Consider the following 22,572-nt stretch of genomic DNA (forward strand, 5'->3'; position numbering starts at 1 on the left):
AAACACACTGAATCAAGGATGTCACTTTCATATGATGTAGGAATTTCTTCTTTCCAACATATTTTGGAATTTTTTGCGTACAAAAGGGACCATATATATTGTTACCTTTGTCATTCATCATTATTCTAAAATATTAACAGTCAATTCTGTATGTTTCCTAGATGACAGTATACCAAGCAAGAGGCGGCGTCTCAGCCAAGACTTGAAACATCCACCAAAGGACCAAAAAGGAGACTTAAAAACCTTGAAACCAGGAGTTCTTAAAGTTCCAAAGAAGGAAAGTGACATCAAAGACTCGGACAATACCGAGAGCAGGAAAGCCCCAGTGGTCAAGGACGTTAAAAATAGCAAAAAGAGAACTGCAAGTGAATCGCTTGACCAGAAAGTTGAGGAAGATGGGGAGGATGACGCTAAAGTACCGCAATCACCCGATATGCCATCAGCAAGTCCTCAACCTCCATTGCTGTCACCGCGATCACCCACAGAGGCTCCAGGACAGAGTTCTTCAGCTGCTTCACCCACGGGTCAAAGCGCTGGCCCATCGACGCCTCCAGAGGTTGGAGAACCAAGACTAGTAGGACCTAAATCAAGGAAACAGGATCCTGTTGGTACTTTCATCAAGAGTTTAGAAATGCTTATTAATTTTCTCAAAGATCGCAATGCCAGTTCACCGACTTGAGGTCTGTCAGGTGATGTCGGAGGTTCAGTTTTACAGTTTGCCTTGACCCGTAGGGCAATCAGGTGATGTGTCCTATGAAATTGGTATATACTATCATGATTGGCCTACCTGGTAATCCGATGTATCTCTTTCCATGGAAAGATCAACCTTTTGTTTAACAATTCCATGTACTATGGCAATGGAGAAGACTTGTGAGCAATCACTGCCTTCTAGATGTGAAGTCGCTCTGTATTACAGTCCAGTAGACAAAAATGAGGGGAGACTGGTCGTTTTTAACTAGCCATTTTAAAAAGATGCACATGATTTATTATAGAGTCCTGTGTATGATTTTTTTTTAAACTAATATTTTTGTTGTGTCAGAAGAATTGTAAGTTTTTTTTATTGTTGTGAGAGAATGGTTTTTGATCCCCGTGCTGAACATGCAAAGCTGGCATCACAAAGAATAGGTCAGACTGGATGATCATACATGAAGATTAAGAAAATATCCAAACATGTTCAATTGGCCGTAAGTGGTGTGTGATTACTTGCCCAAGAGTTATGCAGAAGTTAATTGCAGACTATTCTGAGTTCAGAGTACTCTGATTATTTATCGACATCTCTTTTTTCCGATCACACAGATTGCCTTTGTTGCGGAGAAAGATACATAAATCAAGGAAGCCCGAATATTTTCTGGACGGTAAATAGTTCTTACTTCATATGAAAGAAATTATTCTCTAATGGAAGTACATTCCATTTTTTTCCCCTCTTAGATAAGGATTACAGGACGCATCTTTGAATTCTTTATTTATGACACGAGATGAAGTCGTAAATTCCGATTTGGGTTAGACGCAGTGGCAAGTTATTTTATTCAATACGTTGGTGTAGTTTATTTTTATGTCCTTGTATAGATAGAAAATGACAAATCCCATATAAGTGTCATTTAGGGGAGTGCTTCAAGAAAAGTTTGTTAGCGATTTTTATGAGCTACTGTAAATCCTAGCGTATGATTGGCCGGAAGCAAATAAGTCAGCTGGTGAAAGTGTAGTCTTCGTAATGGTAAAAATTGCATTTGTGTCAGAGGAGACGTGTCAAAAGGCTACAGATATCCTTGAAAATTTAGCAACCAATTCATCGGTGTAACTTGTATTTATTTTCAGGTCTGTAGTGTGTTGTTGATATGACTGGTATGAGTAAGTTACATATTCATTGTAGCCTTCCCAGGGTAACAAAAAAGGCTGCCTATCTGAAAATATCCACATAATGTAGACAAGGTTTTTTCAGAATGTATAATCAAAGTGCATTTTGCCTTCAAATTGTTTCATAAAACTGTTGATTCTGATATGTTAAATTGCCTAATGAATTCTGATCATAGTATTTGATTCTATTTTCTATTTTTTGTCTCACCTGCATAGCAGAGTGAGACTATAGGCGCCGCTTTTCCGACGGCAACGTCAACACCAAATCTTAACCGAAGGTTAAGTTTTTGAAGCATAACTGAGAAAACATATGGACCTAGTTCATGAAACTTGGCCATAAGGTTAATCAAGTATTACTGAACATCCTGCTTGAGCTTCAGGTCACATGACCAAGGTCAAAGGTCATTTAGGGTCAATAAACTTTGGCCAAATTGAGGGTATCTGTTGAATTACTATCATAACTTTGAAAGTTTATGGATCTGATTCATGAAACTTGGACATAAGAGTAATCAAGTATCACTGAACATTCTGTGCGAGTTTCAGGTCACATGATCAAGATCAAAGGTCATTTAAGGTCAATGAACTTTGGCCAAATTGGGGGTATTTGTTGAATTACCATCATAACTTTGAAAGTTTATTGGTCTAGTTCATACAACTTAGACATAAGATTAATCAAGTATCATTAAACATCCTGTGCGAATTTCAGGTCACATGACAAAGGTTAATGAACTTTGTCCATTTTTGGGGGTATCTGTTGAATTACCATCATAACTTTGAAAGTTTATGGAACTGATTCATGAAACTTGGATATAAGAGTAATCAAGTATCATTGAACATCTCTTGCGATTTTCAGTTCACATGACCAAAGTCAAAGGTCTTTTAAGGTCATTGAACTTTGGCCATTTTGAAGGTTATTATTAGATTGCTGTCATAACTTTCAAAGTTTATAGATATTGTTTATGAAATGTGGATATAGGGGTAATCAAGTATCACTGACAAGTCTTGGGTCGCATGATCAAGGTCCAATGTCATTTATTGTCAATGAACGTAGTACTGTATCATTATATGAATGGTGTTTTTTGTGAAAAATTATTTTATAAATTTAGTAGTTTTCAAAGTCAGCACTGCTGCTATATTGAATCGCGTGATGCAGGTGAGACTGCCAGAGGCGCTCCACTTGTTTGTTGGGGGTGACACATGTTACATAATGACTATCCATGTGACTAACATACATTTTGAATTATCATGAGATATCTATTTGGTTTTCATTATGTTCATAAATCAACTAGAAAGTTTTGAACTAATGTTTATGTCCAAAAAGGGGCAATTAGTAAAATGTCAGAAGACCTCTTGAAACAAGTCTTTATGGTGAAAACGGTTGTTTTTCACAATGTTTGTTCACTGGAAGGTTAAAAGCTACTGAAAATGTGCCATTCTATTGGCTGAATGCATTTCAAATTTTATGAAAACTGGCCCTTATCATCTCTGCCGCTTTCTAGCCCCTTTATCGTTAAAATTTAGTATTAATATGTATTAAAAAATCACAGAACTGTACTACTGATATGTATTTAATACTCCTGAAGTTTGTTAAGAAACTGATAGGAAAGTCTTTGTAGATGTAACTGTAATGTTATACCTTGAATATGGCATGTTGATATCACATAATATTTAAATTGTTTTGTTCTTTGTGCCAAGAAATGCTAATGTAGTGAGCATGTAAAATTAATCTTGATGTTGGAATATCTTGCAATTCCGTAAATAATCAAATCCTGGTGCTAACTTATGTTCTGTTCATCTCACCCCTCTCCTCTTTAAAGATTAATTTCACTTTTAGTAATGGTAATGCTAGATGTAGAGTCCACTACTGCTAATGTGATCTCATATTTTTTTATTATTTTAATTAGATTTGTTTTATCATTTAAAGGATTAAAAAAGTACAATTTTCTTTCTTTCCGTCCATATCGTTATGAAAAGGCCACAAACTACAGGAAAGAAGGCTGTTTGCGTGTTAAGCATTTCTGCCTACATTTCAAATTTCCACTTTTCAAATTTCTCGAGGTCAAATATTGATCGATCAGTGAAAAAAACTTGTAGCCTTAGCTCAGAAGATATTATTTATGCTGAATGAATAATAATTTTTTTTATTTCTTGATGATTATGTTGATATATTGGTAAGTTGGCATCTGTATGTTTATGTGCCTTAAAATGTTTTGAAAGAAAAGAGTGAAGTCAATGTATTGTAAAATGTTTTCTTGGGATGATAAAGTGATGTACACTTGGTCTGTTCTGCATCATGTGAAACGTCTATGCATTATATGAACCGTAAAATATTAATTATAATGATTAATTATTTGTGAAGAGCAGAATAGGAAAGCGTCAAGTGGATATAAAGTGACTAAAATGTTTCAAGTTATGTTCAGCAATTGACTTAAGCGATTCTTTTCAAAGCTTTTTAGTGCTTCCAGCCATCTGCATTGTTTAGAACCAATTTTGAATTACAAAACGTCCATATCTTACTCAACTCTGAATCAGCTTCTCTGGGTTTAGGTGGAGGCAGGTTCTTTGCATTTCACTTCAACTAGAAATGGATCAAGTCTTCAGTTTTCCTTGTAGTCAACCTGGTCTCAAATGTAAGAATTTTTAATGAATAAGTAGAATAGATGTTGGTGGAGTCTTGGATTTAAGATATTTTATCACTATTGCTAAGCATGGTTGGGAACACTATAATCATTCTTACATGAGACAATACACTTTGCAAAAATTTTGATTTCTCTAATCATTCCCAAATATGAAAGGCCAACTTCATTTTCATCTGATAGGCTTTAATGCTGCTTTTGTTTTTTTCATTTTTCTCCTTCACAATATTAATTTGTTAGTTTTCATCATAATTTGTTAGTTTGCATCATAATTATAAAGAGGTTACTTTGATAATATGCTTTCTATTTATACAATACATACCAGGCATTGCTGGCTTTCCATAGTTTACATTAATTCCATCAATTGCAACTCTTTGTGGCCCGTTTCATAAAAGACTTTCAACTGTTGTAACTTTGCCATTATGGCAACTACCATGGTAACATGGCTCATCAGCCTATCAGAATCAAGGTTACCATTGTAGTTGCTATAATGGCATAGTTACAACAGTTGCAAGTCCTTTATGAAACAGGCCCCACTATAGATCTCTACTTAATGACTAGTTCAATATTAATTGACATATGGAAAGCCAATTTAGGTTCACATCAACTTTTATCCTTACACTTGCTATAGGATTATATCTCTGATTAACTTAAATGACAATGATGGGGGGAAAATAATCATCTATTACAATTTCTCATGACATTTTCCAGATTCCTTTTCACTCATGATTCATGTCTTGAATTTAAGAAGTTGACTGAAATTCGTTGGTTTCCCCATTTTGTTTTCTCTTAAACAGCCATGTAGTTTTAGAAGTCTTATCTTGGAGTTAATTTTTAATTAATTTTTCCCCTATGAATTTTGTGTCATGATTTATAAGAAGTCTATGTTCTATAGGAAATTATAACAGGTCTTGCTACAACCTTTTCCCATTATTTTTTTAGAACATTCCAAGTAACAATCTAAGTTATCTTTTTAAGAAATTTTCACCTCTTGTTAAAAGAATATCAAAATAGTTCATGAAATAGTGAATAATAAACTGCCATGTAATTGATTTATGATGTGCTAGATTTTCACCAAAGTTTGCATACATGTATGAAAATTAACCAGAATTTGAATATTAGATCAAAAGCTTAGTTGTGTAAAAGTTAATTTCACGCAATAACTATTTGGCTGAACAATTTCTTAAACATTTCTCATATATTGACATATATCGACCCATTATTTCTTAGCGTCGGTATGGCTTATATTAAGTCTTGTCCATTGTAAAAGGTTTAAAGCAGCCAAAATGAATGTTGTGATATTTATGTTGTATTTTTCTGCCACTTAAACTTTCCTAGCTACTTTCGTTTAATGTGTATAAAAGGCCTCTATTATTGAATTATATGTCTTTGGTAATCATTATTAATTTCATGTGAAACAGTACATTGCTTTTCGTGATTTCAGTGCTATTACAGTGGAATTTTGATTGTTTTGTGCTGAGCCCAATACTTTCCACCAAATATTATTAAAAAGGGAATTTCATCCTGACCTAAAGATGGTTCAAATACTAAAATCAGACAAACAAAAGACACATATTGGCAAAGAATGAGAACAAAAATATATGGACAGAGTTATGGATGTTTAAAGTTTTGATTTTAAGACATGTGAACAGCTTCCTCTTGTCTCATGTGTTATAAATTCCTTAAAATGACTTCTCAGAAAATTGAAAGTGATTTTCTACATCATTTCATAAACCATAAAAAAGATGGGAAATTATGGAATTTGTATCATGTGCCTTATTGGGTAGCAACTCGCATATGTCAAAAATTAAAAACTTTAATTCATAATTCTCATATTTGATAGATATATGTCAAATTTTCACCATTATGTTTTGTATGTGTTTCTCCTTTTACTCAAACCAACTTTACATCACGGAAAACTTCCCGCTTAATGCTTTTGCCAGTGGCGTTAAATTTCAGGCTAAATATAATATGATCCACTTTCCACTGTAGTAGCACCGAGTTTGCCGATATCTTTCTAAACTTCTCTTGCTCATGTTGAAACACCTCAGTTGTCAGGGTGAATGTTCCCTTTAACACGAGTGGGACAAATACTATGAAGCTAAGAGTAATGCATTGAGTAACTTGACAAAACGCTTGGTTAGGTGAAGCTTTGGAATTTTTCAGGAATCCTGCTCATTTTCTTCCCTTCTCATTATCGATAGACAAAACAATGCAGGATTCAAGAAAGCAGCAATGACATCACACATGTGGCAAAGGGACACGACTTTTGTGGGCATACCTTTATAGTTTGTGGTGCTACTTGAAAATAATAACTTGCTTGTGTTTACATCTTGCCTCTTACACAATGTAACAGGATTGCTACTGTCAACGTGGTATTTCAGTGGTCTCAAGATTGCTAAAATACTTGGAATGCAAAGCTGTCAATGACTTATAGAACGGTATTCTCATTAATTAATTAATCGGGTCTCCTAAGTTCAGAGAATTAGTCCAAACTTCTACAGAATTCTTGGTTTTGCCTTCCATAGCTGTTTTTCACGCCAGAATGCACTTAATGATTCTTTTCACTTCAGAATTAAATAAATCTGTACTATTTTTTAACTTGGCAACTAGCACTCCACAAAGCAGGGGCCCATTTCATAAAACTTGTCATAATAACAAATTCTAATAACAGTTCAAGCTACTGAATTGGCTGGTGGTGAATTTGTTATAGAAATTGTGCATTTGTTTTAACAAATGTTTTTAAAAGGGATCCTAGTCTTAAGTTAATTTGGGTTAACTTAATCCTCTAAGAATACATATTGATTATGCTCAAACAAGTAATTATTACGAAGTGGTATTAAAATAAAGGGTATTCTTATAAGTTACTCAGTGCCAGTGTGCTGTATGTGAAATGAAAACTTCATTAAAATGCAAAATTTCAATTTGAAATACTCTGTTATTAAAAAGATGGTACATTTGTATGACATAGGTATCATATAGGTATCATGATCACATTGCTGACATACCCATATCAGCAACTTTCAAGTTATATACAAATGTGCTTGTTCTTGCTTCTGTAGTACTTTATTAATGTATTTTGTAAGGGGATTGGGCAACATTTATAGTATCGAGTAAATACATGGTGCTAACCATACATGTAGTTATGTAAAAGGAGAATCTTAAAAAGTACCAACATTCTTGCAAACCAGATATGCCCATGGTTAACATTTTGTATCTTTCTCATTAACATAGTTTAGTGATTTGGACTTTACATACAAGACTCATTAATGTTTTATGTTGACTGAAAGTCTTGTATAATTCACTGAACATGAATGGAGATTTGATATGCATTGGAATCGTTCTTTCATTTTGATCCTTTTATGACGAGAGAAGAGTAGGTTGTTAGAGAATTGAGACGTCCTATACATCTTATTGTCTTGATTAATTTTTTGTTTTTACTTTTCCTCAATACAACACTGCAATCTGCATATTCTTGTACAGTTCTGCCTGCGTATTTAAAGTAATATGGATGTTGATGGTGAGAGGCGAGAGTTGTTCATACATTATGCACTGCACTCAACTTGTGGCTCTCTCAAAAATGTTTTAACAAATGAAATGTGTCTATTGAATAAACTCGCTTTATTGCAACAATTAATTGACAGTTTCAACAGATTATGCTGTTTTGTTTTGCATGTTGTGGTCATTACTAATGAGTTTGTGATTTACTGAAGTAAATGTATTGAGATTTTGATGTTTGTCTTGCAATTAAGTAATTACTGTAGTGAGCCATTTTGTGGTTACTTTGGAAAGTTGTATAGTTCATTGCGTGTGGCATATTCATGGGGCATGTGCCCTGGGTGCCTCTTCAGGGGAATGGACCCAGAAGAAGAAAATGATATGTAAAAAAGAAAGAAACAATATGATAGTTAATTGCAATAACAACAAAGAACAACCCAGGTAGGGTGTTGGAAAGGGGCACCTTTCATAGTGCTTTAAAGATTCCTTGTTGGGTTTGGTAGAAATTAAGTTGAAAGATCAGAGATGAAATTGAAAAGTGAGGAGAAGAGTATCATTCCTTGAAATAATGTGAAGTCGTGAAACATTGTTTACCAGGTGAGTTGTGGAGGCTTTACTTTCACCACTTACCTAATATGAAAATGAAGAAAAATCACACAAAAAGGCATAATTTTTACGGTTAGATAACATTTTCTTTTGGTAAAAATCTGTACATATATTCACATATTTACACCAAAGCCATCAACTACACACATGTATAATAACTGATGGCTAAAGCTACCATTTTGTTGTTCATAATCCAAACAGTTGGTGTACTAGCAGTTAAATTTCATTCACACTTTTGAGGTAGTGCTTGACATTGTCATGTGGACTATATGCTGAATATATTTCAAATACAACTTGATTAGTTGAATATTCACTCAAGTCTCATAATTTCTTTTAGACCAAATTATGCATAACAGATTTCTCTTGTCCTAAACTAATTGACTTTTGGCAAAACAACATGTATTTTAGTTCATCGATAACACAACATGGCACATTGAGTCCCATGAAATAACAAAAAATAAAATCATTCATTAAACAGTTCTTGAAAGATGAATTCATTCATAATCAGATCATATTGTGCATGATATAAAGCTGGGTGGGTGTTTCATAAAGCTGTTTGTAAAGTTATGCACGACTATTACATGTTTTTAGGTCCTACATAAATTACATAAGGATATATCGCTTAGCACAAGAAAGGGTCAGGAGTTGTGCGTGAAGTCATTTTAAACTTACGAACAGCTTTATGAAACAGCCCACTGTATGTACATGTTTCTTATGTAGGTAGTAACTAATGGCCACCACACTGTTTATGATTGGTCTATGACCTGATTTGATATGAACACTTAACATGGGATGTACTACAGTCCAAATTCTGAATCATATGAACACTTCAGGCTTAATTAATGCCTTTTCTTTTCTTCTCATAGCTATAAAAGTGAAATGTGACTCATAATATTGTAATGATTATGACGTCATAGCAATGGTAAAATTGACTACAATTTTCAAACGATTGCCATTTATAATGATTTTTATAATATTCTTATTCTGAATCTCGGATAATATCATTCTTTTTATTATATTATTAGAAATATACAAAATGCCGGGGGGGGGGGGGCGAATCAATCATAATTATGCTAAAATCAAATTAAAAATAATCATATCTTTATGAATAAGGTGAGAAAACTCAATTTACATTGACTTTGTACATAAAATTTTTGGTCTGACATGCACTTACGTAATGTTGCGTACTTATCAAAAAAAATTTCACGCAGAGGAATGGTCCCAGAAATGTCGAGGGGGGTGCTGATTCAACCCCCCCCCCCCCCCATTAGCATGTTTTAATGAATGGACTAATATACTTAACACTACTGTCTGTATCTAAACTGTGCTGCATTAAACCCAGGTCTTAATTTACAACAATTTATTTATTAGGTAAAAATTATGGGAGGAAATATTTACATCATAAAATGTCAGCATCAAACACCCTAGAAAAGCCAGTGGCTTGAAATTTACAAGGATTAATAGCATATAATGACAATGTAGTGATACAATTAATACCAATATAAGAACATCAAATGAAATCTGTTAAATAAGTGGCAAGAAGATATCTATGGAGTAACAATGGTCATAGTGGATCAAGGTTCCATTATTTCAGGATGAAGTCACTTAATGTTCTATTAAATTCATCTGTGGCAGTTTCAAACACGAATATGGCACCAATTTCTTCATATGAGGAGAATGGGTACCTGGCATGATTATTTGTTTAATGTACTAAGCTATTTTCCAGAATTGATTTTCACAACAGATAAAATGGATTTAATTTTTAATGATGCAATTTGGTTTTCTTGTGGCAAAAGGGCAAGTTATCTGCACAAAGGCCTTTTCATAAATGTTGGCAGTGTGAATTTTTGCACTAGTTCGTTGTGGATAGTTTTACAATAATTTGCAATGAATGCTGGCAAATTAAGCCTACTGGCATGTACAACAGATCATGTGACTAAAGTTTAAAGATGAGAAACTCTTTAAATTGTGTTGAAATTGACAGAATGTGAATTTTTTTCTTTCTTTTGGGGCCAATGAACAGGGCAGTATCAATTGACACATTCACGTATGACTCTATTGCAACATTTTTAATTTCTAAGGATGACAAGATGTTTTATGATGATGAAAATTTACAATTTCATACAGAATGATGATGATCTTCACATTGGCAATTTCATGTGGACTGCTTTATCAAGAAAACCAATCTTACTATATTAAACTTGATATTCATTATTCATGGGAGAATGTATTAAGAATTTGTATCACGTGCAAACATTTTGACAGAGGTAATTGTCAGGAAAATATTGGCAAAATTTGGTAGTGCCTTAATAATTTTTTATTATTATCATTAAGACATCCAGACAAATTAAGGGCCAATTTTTCCAAACTATAAGATTATTGCCTAGGATAAGCAATAATTAACCACAATGAATTACAGTGAAGCCTTTAAAAGGACGCAAAAGGCAAGGGTGGGTGGTTCTTATGAAGGCTCTTGTGATACATTTTCAATGATGAATACTTTAAATCTTGAGGCCTTCATAGACATTACACTGATGATCACTAACAAAGGTTACAACTCCCATTTCTATAAGTTGTCATCAGACTTCTAGAAAAGTCCTCTGCACTCAGAAGATATGACAGTTCTGTTATCAATATGACATTACATGAGATCCTGCTTACATATAAAGCACTTTCATCTCTCACCTTGAGTAGCAAAAAGGCATTTACAAAACTGGACATCATGTTTTTGATTGATGTGTAATATTTGAGACAGAGCGATGGTGAAGGCTTCCTGATGTGTGTGTTGATGAGTCTGTCCTTCCTGCATATTGAGGCTCATTACATTCTGAAATGAACAGGACAAAGAAGGGAAATAATTTCTTTAAGCTGTAAATGCCCTGTATCATAAAATCATGGAGTCGATTGGTGTACTTGCTGCCAGTCGGGCAGGACATGCACACATCTGCTGATGTCACTTCTAACAGCAGCCGAAGCATATGTGAGTTCCAGCATTCAATAATGGCATCAGTGTAAGCGTTGTATAACGTTGGTATCAATGGGCAGCTGGCACTGTCTGCAGCTTGTACATAATTGAATACACACAGGTACTTCTGCCTGTTGATTAATACCAAAAACTTGACAAATGTTCTTATTATTACTGTCAATTTAATATGTTTTTGAAATAATTGATTCTCTTTTTGAAAGAACATGATATAACTTACCATCTGGAGGAAATCCATGATAATCTTCATCATTCCTTACTAAGCTTTCAATGACAGTACTTGTTGTGGAAAAACCTGAATAATAAGAGATACAGATACAACAAGTATTTAAGATGCCAGTTCACAACAAGACTATAATACTTATTACTCAATCATAAAGTTGCAGGGATTTTCAATCTCTTTTCTTTCACTAAAAAAAACCCCTGTCCACTTTCATTAAATTTGACATTTGATCAAGACATATATATTCACATATTATTCACTCCGCATTTTCCTCTCACAGTTTCATATACACATATACAAAATTGCTATTACTTTTGAAGATAAAGCTTGCTTGTGTGAGCTCTATTCAACATAGAAATGTTCACTTAAATATTGTTCTTGACAACCTGAAAGCTTTTCCTTACAAAAGAAACTAACAATGTACATACCTTGCTTTGTAAAGCAGTAATTGAAAAGGTCTGTAGATATATTGGGGGTCAAGTTACTAAGATGAAAAGCAATACTCACTTTATCACCATTTGATTTCAAAGTATGAACTCACCAGTTGGCCTTTCTTCTGAACCTTCTTGATAGTGGACCGCTAGTTCAACCTCCTCTGAGGAATCACTGCTGACTGGTACCACCTTGCTTGGGTGTTCATGCCCAGTGCAGGGTGATGTCAAGCTATGCCACAACCACCTTTCATTGAAGTTGCATGCAATGAAAACACCCACCGCCAGTATAGTTCCTACGAAGGACCACTGTATGATGATGATAAAAATAATAGGCTTATATATAGCGTCATCAATCTAGATACATTAAATTAGTTTGAGGCGCACGATTATTATTAATACCCCAGCTTTAGTTTGAGCTGCTGCTTCCAGCGCTCAGTACTTGCAAGGCTGGGTATCCATTCATTTCTTCTGGGTTGAGTGCAGCACATTGTACATAAATTTATTAAATAAGGAAAACTTGATATGGCTGGGATTTAACCTATAACTCAGATTGAAAGACAAGTCAGAACTATATGCATCAGACCCACAAACAGATACTGATATGGTAATATGAAATGACTCTCAAGACAAATAAATGTATATATCCTCTGTGACCTTTGACCTCCTGATCCCAAATTCTAATCATATCACTGTCCTTCCAATATACTTTTTAAAAAAGTTTCAAACGTTTCTTCGGAGATAACAAGAATAAGTTATAGCAACAATATATTTTTTTCTTCAACATCAAACACCATGGATTGCAGATTAAGTCCAGCTTTGTTATTCTTTATCAATAAGGACAGGTGATCCACAATTTAATGTTTTGGTTCTATTCAACTTGATTCTATAGTGCAGCCACTGCTCCAGACTCCATTGTTCAGTAGCAGGCAAGAATTCATTCATGAACTTTATTGCAGCCATGCAAGGAATGCCAAACTCCTGTTCCTCCTGCTACTTTAACCAGAATAAGGCATGAGAGAAATCCCACTATTACCATACTTCCTTGCACTCAGTACAAGCTTTTCTCCTACAGTGAGAACATGTATAATTTCATCTACAGTAGTTATCTTATTTTCTCTCCACTCATCAAGAAGCCTTTAAACATGGATTATTACACTTGGATTTTCTACAGTCATTTTTTCCATCTGGAGAACCAGCTTTTAGTTACATCCTTTTGATTTCCATTTGCTTCTATAAATATCCGTCACCAGCACCATCCAATTTAGAGATGTGCAATATATTATTATTTTGGAGAACTCTTTGCTCAAACTCATCATGACATATTTTGCTGAGCCATTGCGAGTGTGTTCTTTATTGAAGCATGACCTGCATATTTACATATATTCTACGCTTCTATTTTCAATTGACAACATGTCATCATGCCGAAATTTGAATACTATTAACCAATTCTTCATCAAGCGCTCGGAGGCTGGTGAGTTTACTCAAAATATTCTTACATATATAACAACCTCTGTGATCTTTGAACTCTAACCTCATGTCCCCTAAATCTAATTAGATCTAGTCATATTTGCAAGGGGGAAATTTGAATTTTATTCAAACAGTTCTTTCAGTTGTAGCAAGAACCACTCACACTAGTACGAGGTTAGTATATATAATATATACTAACCTCGTACACCGAACCGTGTTTGACCCTTGATTTCGAAGTAGTCGGCAAACATCGCTTCATTGCTGAAGTAATATTTGCCGAAACTCCTTCTCGCTACTCACCGGGGCTCTTTCCGGTAAGTAGCAATACATTAAAAAATTAAAAATGTAATTTGAATATAATAATCGGTCAAAAAGAGCAAATTTCGCTTACCTCGGCCTGGAAAGTAACTTCGCTTGTCTCTTCTACGGAAATACAAGGAGGCCCGTTGGTGGCGCTAATAAATTTCACAACCTTGATTCAGCTCCTTGGTAATTTTATAACTGTGTCTAAATTCTTTGAATGCGCAATTCTTATGATTAATTTACTAATTATGGGCACCAATAAATGAAATACCTTCAAACATGTCAAAAACTAAAAAAAAACTCACCAATTCAAGATTATTATTGGCGATGATAACACTTTTCTGCAATTAAATTAAAACGATGACTAATAAAGAAAAATTGAAAAAAATATACGTGCCTGGAACGAAACCAGCAGTACAGGCTTTAACGAACATCAATAATACGGTATACCAAAGTCTTTACAATGAAAAGATTGGACACTTCACGGACTTTGCGTAATGACCTGCGTCAATTTGCGTGTAAAATAGTGTAGGTGCCTAGTCTTTCCCTTGTCGTGTCTTTGATATGAATATAAATCGTGTGCCCTCTTTAGACGAAAATTGATATCGGCGCTGACCAAATTTTATCTCCGTGAAATCTTCACTAAAGATCAAGAAAATATACATATTTTTTATAAGAAACTTCAAGGAGAAGTCACAGAAGGATCTAAATGATTGGGTAAGTATCATAGCAGAATGTGAAATCCCTAATTATGTGTGATGTTTTATGTGGGCGAAAGCCCAGTAGTATATGGATGTGTCGTGTGTGTCACGTTATTATGAATGATATTCCTTCGCACGCGAGATGATATGAGCCCATGGGTGAGCAAGAACAAGATACTTCAATGTACATAACAACCTCTGTGATCTTTTAGCTGCATGTAGGAAATGCATCTTTTGAACATGAACATTTTTTTTAAAACATGTTTATTTGGTATAAAAACCTGTGTGATCTTTGCCCTGATACTCCAACACTAATCAGGGGCCGATAGTATGAAAGGGTCTCTGAAAAACAGTGTTTTGTTATGATGCATCATACAATGTACCTTTATTATACCCCTGCCAAAGTCTGAAGGGGGTATATAGGAATCAGCATACGGTCGGGCAACCTGTCTGTTGCTAATCTTGTGCTTCGAACTACTTCATCAATTTTCAACCAATTTTCATGAAATTCAGAACTGACATTGGTCTTGGGGTAGCCAGGAGGCTCCTAACAGAGTAAAAATCATTCACTAACATGTGCTTACTCTCCAAGGAGCCAGGGGCCTGTTGCATAAAACTTTTTACCTGAGAAAACTCTGGTAAAAACTGAAAACTAAGGTTAGTCTGATTTCTGCCATTGACTTTAACACTGGGCAAAAACTCCGGTTAAATCCACCTGAGTTTTCTCAGGTAAAAAGTTTTATGCAACGGGCCCCAGGGGTTGCGTCCCATTTATGTGCGTGTACCGCAAAAAAACTGAAATTTTCGCCGCCGAGATTACTTTCCTTCTAAAAGATCTAGCCCTAAATCATGTAAATAGGATACAGCTTCATTTCTGACATTTATACGACATTGATTTCATTTTTAAACGAAAATTCATTAAATAAACATGAAAAATATTTTGAGAAGATGGGGAAAAACTTGCCGATGTTAACGTCGCCATCTCGCCAAGCTACAAGACGCATATCCTCTGAAGCAATTTATTTGCTAGCACTGATGTCTGCCTGCCAGGGTTGGGTTCAATTACAAGGTAATTGATCAATTACGTAATTAATTACATTTTTTGAGTAATTGTAATTGTAATTGAAGTTTCAAAATGGAAATTGTCATTGTAATTGAGAAAAATGTAATTGACTTCAATTACTGTCAATTATTTTTAATTACATTCAATTACTTTAAACCTATCTAATTCATGATTTAATTTCATGACCTTTTTCATGTCAACTGCTTCAGCATCAAAGAGAGTAACAGGCAGAATCCATACTTTTTAACCTTAACCCTTCATCTTGTCAGTTTGTCTGTAACTCAGAAATACGTAAATAGGTGGTACTATGTACAGAATAAAATTGGGTTTCATTTAAGACTTTCCTAGAAAGTAATTAATTGACAAAAGTAATTGGTATTGTAATTGAAAAAAAATGTAATTTACTTGAAAAGTATTTGTAATTGAACATTTCTTCAATTACATGTCAGCTTTTTAGCACTGTGAGGGTTTGATTTCTCTGATAAATTAATTCTTGACTTGATTCATGGATTAAATACCTGTAATATAAATCTCATAACATGTAGGCCTTCAACTGAAATATCTGAAGAAGTAAACGAATGGTGATGAAAACAAACAATCTTAGTGTGACTGAAAATAAATTGTAAATATTAATTACTTCAATGTACAGAAACAGGAATAAATAATTATTTGAACAGTATATGCTCCATGAAACTGCTGTCAATATTTCGCCTTTTACGCAATATATCAATATAAAAATTCATTTATATCACCAGAGCTTAAATCGGCCCCAGATCATCATTGTCACTTCTAACTTATACCAAGTTTGAAGTTGATTCATCAAATGGCTTTTTTGTTACTTATAGCAAGAATGACAATAGGATGGATGGAAGGACAACCCCAAAACATATTGCAATGGCATCCACATACAGTGGACGGAGGCATATCAAGTAAACAAAATGAATTTTTTTTTTCAATAGCACTAAGTACTTACCACAACAATAATAACTGCACTCTTGCTACCAATAGCCATGCCATGTACATGCACAACAAACTGCAGATCATACTGGCAGTAGGTGGAATCCGTATCGACTCTATAATTGGTCATCTCAATGAGAAAGTAATACTCAGGACTGTAAAGACGTTTGCTGGAAGGGAACACATCAGAGCAAGGTGATCCCCTTTGGCAGATCCACTGTATAGAGTTACTTTGATGAGAGTACACAGGGGTAGAGTCGTTTATTATGCTCTCCATGTCCACTGGCTGCCATATGCGTGCTCCGTTTCTAGATGGAACAAAAAGACAGAAGCTGCATGGGTCTTTCGGAAAAAAGTTTGCTTGTTGGCAAAAAGATTGTGACTTTTTAACCTAATCATGAAAGTTTGTTTTAAAGGGATGTGTGTGGTTTGGCATTTTTGCTGATGGTTTGTTACAAATATCGCATTGAAAACATTTTAATTTCCTTTCAAGATGGCTGCAGTACATTAATAGCATAAGGTACTGGTAGCTTGCTCTGCAGATTAATCATGATTATAAATACTACATGAGATTTGTATAGTGCACCTTCCATCTTGATTAGATGCTCACGGCGGTTCAGAGCAGAACAAAAACTATTTACATATAATACATGTCTGAACAATAAGTCAATGTCTATCAAAAAGCACTCTTATACAGGGGTTTTTCAGGCTGCCCTGAAAAATGTGATATATTATACATTAAGGACGTTCCACAGTTATATTTGTGCGCATTATGATCTGCGCATAGTTTACACTCTGCGCGCTGACGTCACAATGGATGAACAGGTATTAATTAGCTGCGGGTATGAGCTGATTTTTCTCGTCTTCTGCACTTTAACTGCAGATCCGATGCGTTATTTCATGAAGCTAAAAAATTGAATTATTCCATGGACCATTCAAAAAAATATTCTCTACAATTTCAAAATACTTTACTCTGCAGTGCTGCCAAGAATCACGAATATTAGCCCGAGTTTGAATAAATGGTAGAGTGGTTTTGATTTTTTCTTCACATAGATACTAAGCATTCGGCCCATTTTTGGTGTTTTAAAAAGCACATTTGCTCTAATAAAAATGCTGATAGTTTAAAAACAAGCACATGAACCCCTATTTTTTAATGTTTCTACCTCTTAGGTGTACCTTCCTCTACAACTCTGCAAATTTTGGTGAAAATGACATGGATTTTGAATAAAGTGCAGCATTTATTGTACGTTTGTATTTTGTTACTGAAATTTTACATTTTTCAGATTGGGATTTTGTTATCTTTTACGCCATTTTTAAGAACTGACAGTGCTGTTAAACTTAAAATTGCAAACAAATAGCACTATTAATAGATTCTCCATTCTCACGATACAATTATTAACTCTCTTGCGAAATTTGATGACTTTTTCATGTATTTTGAATGAGTAATGGAGGTTTAAACTCATTGTAGTAATCTTGGGCGGTCTAAAAATACCAAATTCTTTTGAATGCGCAATTCTTAAGAACATCAATTTGGGTGAACTTTGAAGCTCTATAGCAAAAAATCAAGCACATGGACCTATGTTAATTTTTGCATATTTCGAATATTAAGGTTCTAAAGTATCTATGTGCAAAGTTTGGTGAAAATGACATGGATTTCACTTTAACTGTGGAACGTCCTTAAGCTGTTCTTTACTGGAACCTAAATGAAGACATGAGCCCTATCACGAATGAATCAAGAGAGAAAGAAAAGGAGAATATCATACCGATGGCAATGCATGAGCATAAATCTACCCCTTCTGACATGCCATTTAGAAATGGCAATAGGTGCAGTATTTGGATATTACTGGGCCATTTAAAAAAATGCTGCCCTGAAAAATGTGATATATTATACATTAAGCTGTTCTTTACTGGAACCTAAATGAAGACATGAGCCCTATCACGAATGAATCAAGAGAGAAAGAAAAGGAGAATATCATACCAATGGCAATGCATGAGCATAAATCTACCCCTTCTGACATGCCATTTAGAAATGGCAATAGGTGCAGTATTTGGATATTACTGGGCCATTTTAAAAAATGCTTCGCAATTGTTCATAATTCATACAGTTGACTTAATATTTAATCATAATCATGTGATGATTAATGCAGTTCATCAAAAAAAATCAGACCGAAGTTAAATTGCTTGGCTTTGTTAAATATAAACAGATTGTTGAAATTCATCAATATCTGGTGCAGAGAACCATGGACATAATAGCATGTTAAAAGCAACACAATAATTCATAAGAAGCAAATGCAATGTTCTGAAAACAGATAAAACAAGAAAAAACAAGCCTAGCTACTTACATGTCTAAGTCATTAAATTTTTGCTGCTGCTCCGGTGTAAATAAAACAATATCCTTTTCACTTAGATCACTCCCACCCAGCACTTTCAGTGTGTATTGACCGGTGAAGAGACTAGCTTCTCCTGTTGTGAAATCCACTACCTTGAACATTGGTCGGAATACTGGTAAATGAATTGCAGATATAACATTGGTAATTAAAATAATAATTGGTTTTTATTGAACACTATTACAGAAAAGCTGATCAGAGCAACAGGACTGATAGAAAAAAAAACCATACAAATAATGCAAAATGACATTAAGAATTATAGGAGGGAAGAGTTAGGTGTGAAGGATTTTTGCCAATTGTCTTCTGTGTTTATAATCATTAAAACAATATCAAACATATCATTTCAAGTTCTTTCAAGTGAAGTCTGATATATGGAGCTTGTCCTTTTCTCTCCTTCTTTAAAGCATGAATGAAGGACAGGAAGAAAATAAGGGAGAAGAATAAGTATTTTCAAAAGTTACCTGCAATGTTCAGGCCTTGATTGTACATATTAATTTACAGATTATATCATAAATGACCATTAAACTATTTCAAAATCCTTTTTCAATTTTTTTCTAATTATCAAGCTCAAGCATGTGAACATCTTGTCAGTATAAGCTATTACATGCCAAATTAATTGAAATTTAATGAAAACTGCGATGAAGATTTTGAGATGACATTCAAAGTACGATATGAAATTCACATAGTTGTCTTTATCATTACTGTTTTACATCATCATGAACATTTTTAATACCAGCATCACAATAATCAAATCAAATTTAGAATCTCTTATTTCTTCAGTTACTCAGTCAAATTATATAACTGACAGCTTAGAATATCCTTACCATCATGATAATGGAGACAAGGTCTGTTTTCAGTGGTGATGGGACAGTCATAATAAAATCGCTTCTCAAGAATGTCAATGCTGGTTTGAAGATCGAAGACTAGCTTTCTCCCTGGTGGGCAACCAAGCATTACATCCATTGTATAGATACCCTTTACAGAGATACAGAGATATTTGTGAGACTTCCATGATTAAACCTCAATTAATAATTATTATCATAAAAATTACAACTACAAGGATAGGCATTTTCTACCTTCATCTTTCTACAAATAATCCTTTCTAAGGTGTACTTTATAAGAATGGCTTCCGCTCAAACGTCCATTTGGGTATGTAATAATTTGATACAAGAAAAATTGTATGGAAGTACTGATTCAAGAATGTAATAAGCGAGAAAAAAAATAAAAATTATACACTGTTTTATAAGAGCCATTAATTGTGCTCTTTTTTCAGGGTTGAAAATGAGCAGGTGCATTTTTATGCTTCTGGTGCATGTATAACTTGATATTTTCTGCATCTAAGTAATGAACGTTAATTATGCATGATTGAAATCGACACGTAAATGAATTTCCCATATTTTATTAGTTTTAAAAGGCCTAAAGGTCTTAACGCTGTTCAAGCATCAGCTTTAGTTGAAAAAGAAAGTGGAGTGATTTCTTAAATGTCATCTGAAATTTTTTTTTTAATTTCTATTTCCTTTTTCTTTCTTTCTCTCTGATGAAAATTAGCACTATTCTTACCTGTAGCCTATCCCACCAAATAAGGAAAAATTTCAAGCAATTCTGAATGAGGTTGTTCAAAATTGAATGCATGGTTACAGAAACAAAATGATTGCCATCTTTGTACATGTTTCAAATAAAATGTTTGTATTTCTTTAAAAAAAAAAACAAGTGGAGCGCCTCTGGCAGTCTTGCCTAAATAATGCAATTCAATATAGCAGCAGTGCTGACTTTGAAAACAACTATCAAATAATTTTCACAAAAAAACACAACTAATATAGTATGATACTGGGTTCATTGACCCTAAATGACATTTGACCTCGATTATGTGACCTAATGCTTGTGTTGTCGGAAAGGTACTGACAACAGCAAGGGGAGTGAAAATGATGAAGTGATAGAATGGAAGGGGAAAAAGGGAGAGGGAGTGGGATGATAAAGAGAGAGAGGAAAGAAGGACGAGAGGAGGGAGCAGAAGTGATCTAAAAATGATTCTAATAAAATCAACAATTGCATATACCCAGTAGCAACATGTCTTTGATGCAAGCCACTTGTAATAATCATTATGTAGATAGATTGAAACAAAATTGCAACAATAAAAGGACAAAAATTCAATTGCTACCTTTCATGCATTTTATCCACTGTCGAAATCTTATCGAGATGTGAATGTGCTGACAAACAGCAGGGGGGGTCAAAAGGATGAAGGGATTAAAGGGAAGAGGATATTAATAGGAGGTAGTGGAAGGATGAAGAGATTGAAGAAAGGAATGGAGGGGGGGGGGGAGAGGAAGTGATCTAATGAAGATGTGAATGTACTGATAAACAGCAAGAGGAGTGAAAACAAAATAAGTAATGAGTCTTTTAATTGTTTGTATTTTTTATACATAACCAATTCAGCCATTTGGCTAACTCTTGTTTTTAATTAACCTTAAATCAAATTGAATTGAATCAAAATTGAAGGGATAGAAAGGAAGAGGAAAGAAAGGAGAATGAGTGGAAGGATGAAGAGAGTGAAGAGGGAAGTATGTGAAGTGATCTAATGAAGATATGAATGTACTGATAAACAAAAACAAAAACAAGAGGGAGAAAAAAGATTGAAGGAAAAAGGAAAGAAAGGAGTGAAAGGATGAAGAGAGTGAAGAGGAAAGGAGGTGAAGTGATCTAATGAAGATATGAATGTACTGATAAACAGCAAGATGGAGAAAAAAGGATAAAGGGATTGAAGGAATGAAGAAAGAAAGGAGTGGAAGGATGAAGAGAGTGGAGAGGGAAGGAGGTGAAGTGATCTAATGAAGATATGAATGTACTGATAAACAGCAAGGGGGAGAAAAAAATATGAAGGGATTGAAGGAAAATGGAATTAAAGGAGTGGAAGGATGAAAAAAGTGAGAGAGAAGGAACGAAGGATGGGAGGATAGAGAGGAAGTGATATGATGAAGAAGTGAATGTACTGACAACAGCAAGGGGAGTGAAAAGGATGAAGTGATAGAACGGAAGGAGAAAAGGGGAAAGGGAGTGGGATGATAAAGAGAGTGAAGGAAGAAGGAATGAAGGACGGTAGGAGGGAGCAGAAGTGATCTAATGAAGATGTGAATGTACTGACAAACAGCAGGAGGGAGGAGTGAAAAGGATTAAGGGATAGATGGGAAGGGGAAATACGGAAGAGGGAGTGGAAGGATGAAGAGAGTGAAGACAGAAGGAAGGAGATGAAGTGATCTAATGAATATATGAATATACTGATAAACAGCAAGAGGGAATAGTGAAAAGAATGAAGGGATTGAATGGAAGATGAAAGAAAGGATGAAGAGAGTGAAGAGATAAGGAATGTAGGGATGATGGAAAGTGACCTAATGAAGATATTAATGTTTTTTTGTAAAATCAATTTTTTATTTGGGGGTTTCAAGAAGGAAATTGGCACTGGCGT

At 34.5% G+C, this 22,572-nt stretch overlaps 2 protein-coding genes across 3 annotated transcripts in view; one reads left to right on the forward strand and one right to left on the reverse strand.

Annotated features, from left to right (window-relative positions):
• LOC129264629 (ubiquitin carboxyl-terminal hydrolase 34-like) overlaps nucleotides 1-8,127 on the forward strand; it is a 105,935-nt gene extending 97,808 nt beyond the window's left edge. For both annotated transcript variants that reach the window (XM_064102395.1, XM_064102396.1), the window contains exon 78: nucleotides 162-8,127. In XM_064102395.1, coding sequence (XP_063958465.1) covers nucleotides 162-679 — 518 coding nt within the window. In that variant the 3' untranslated portion in view covers nucleotides 680-8,127. The remainder of the gene's footprint in view (nucleotides 1-161) is intronic.
• A 528-nt stretch (nucleotides 8,128-8,655) lies between these two features.
• LOC129264628 (uncharacterized) overlaps nucleotides 8,656-22,572 on the reverse strand; it is a 32,738-nt gene continuing 18,821 nt past the window's right edge. The window contains exons 16-21 of the mRNA XM_054902536.2: nucleotides 19,937-20,087; nucleotides 19,068-19,227; nucleotides 16,742-17,033; nucleotides 12,342-12,540; nucleotides 11,798-11,872; nucleotides 8,656-11,421 (exon numbers count right to left, since the gene is read on the reverse strand). Of these exons, the coding sequence (XP_054758511.2) occupies nucleotides 11,315-11,421; nucleotides 11,798-11,872; nucleotides 12,342-12,540; nucleotides 16,742-17,033; nucleotides 19,068-19,227; nucleotides 19,937-20,087 (984 nt within the window). The 3' untranslated portion in view covers nucleotides 8,656-11,314. The remainder of the gene's footprint in view (nucleotides 11,422-11,797; nucleotides 11,873-12,341; nucleotides 12,541-16,741; nucleotides 17,034-19,067; nucleotides 19,228-19,936; nucleotides 20,088-22,572) is intronic.

This window comes from Lytechinus pictus, chromosome 7, assembly GCF_037042905.1.
Source record: "Lytechinus pictus isolate F3 Inbred chromosome 7, Lp3.0, whole genome shotgun sequence".
NCBI classification, from domain to species: domain Eukaryota; kingdom Metazoa; phylum Echinodermata; class Echinoidea; order Temnopleuroida; family Toxopneustidae; genus Lytechinus; species Lytechinus pictus.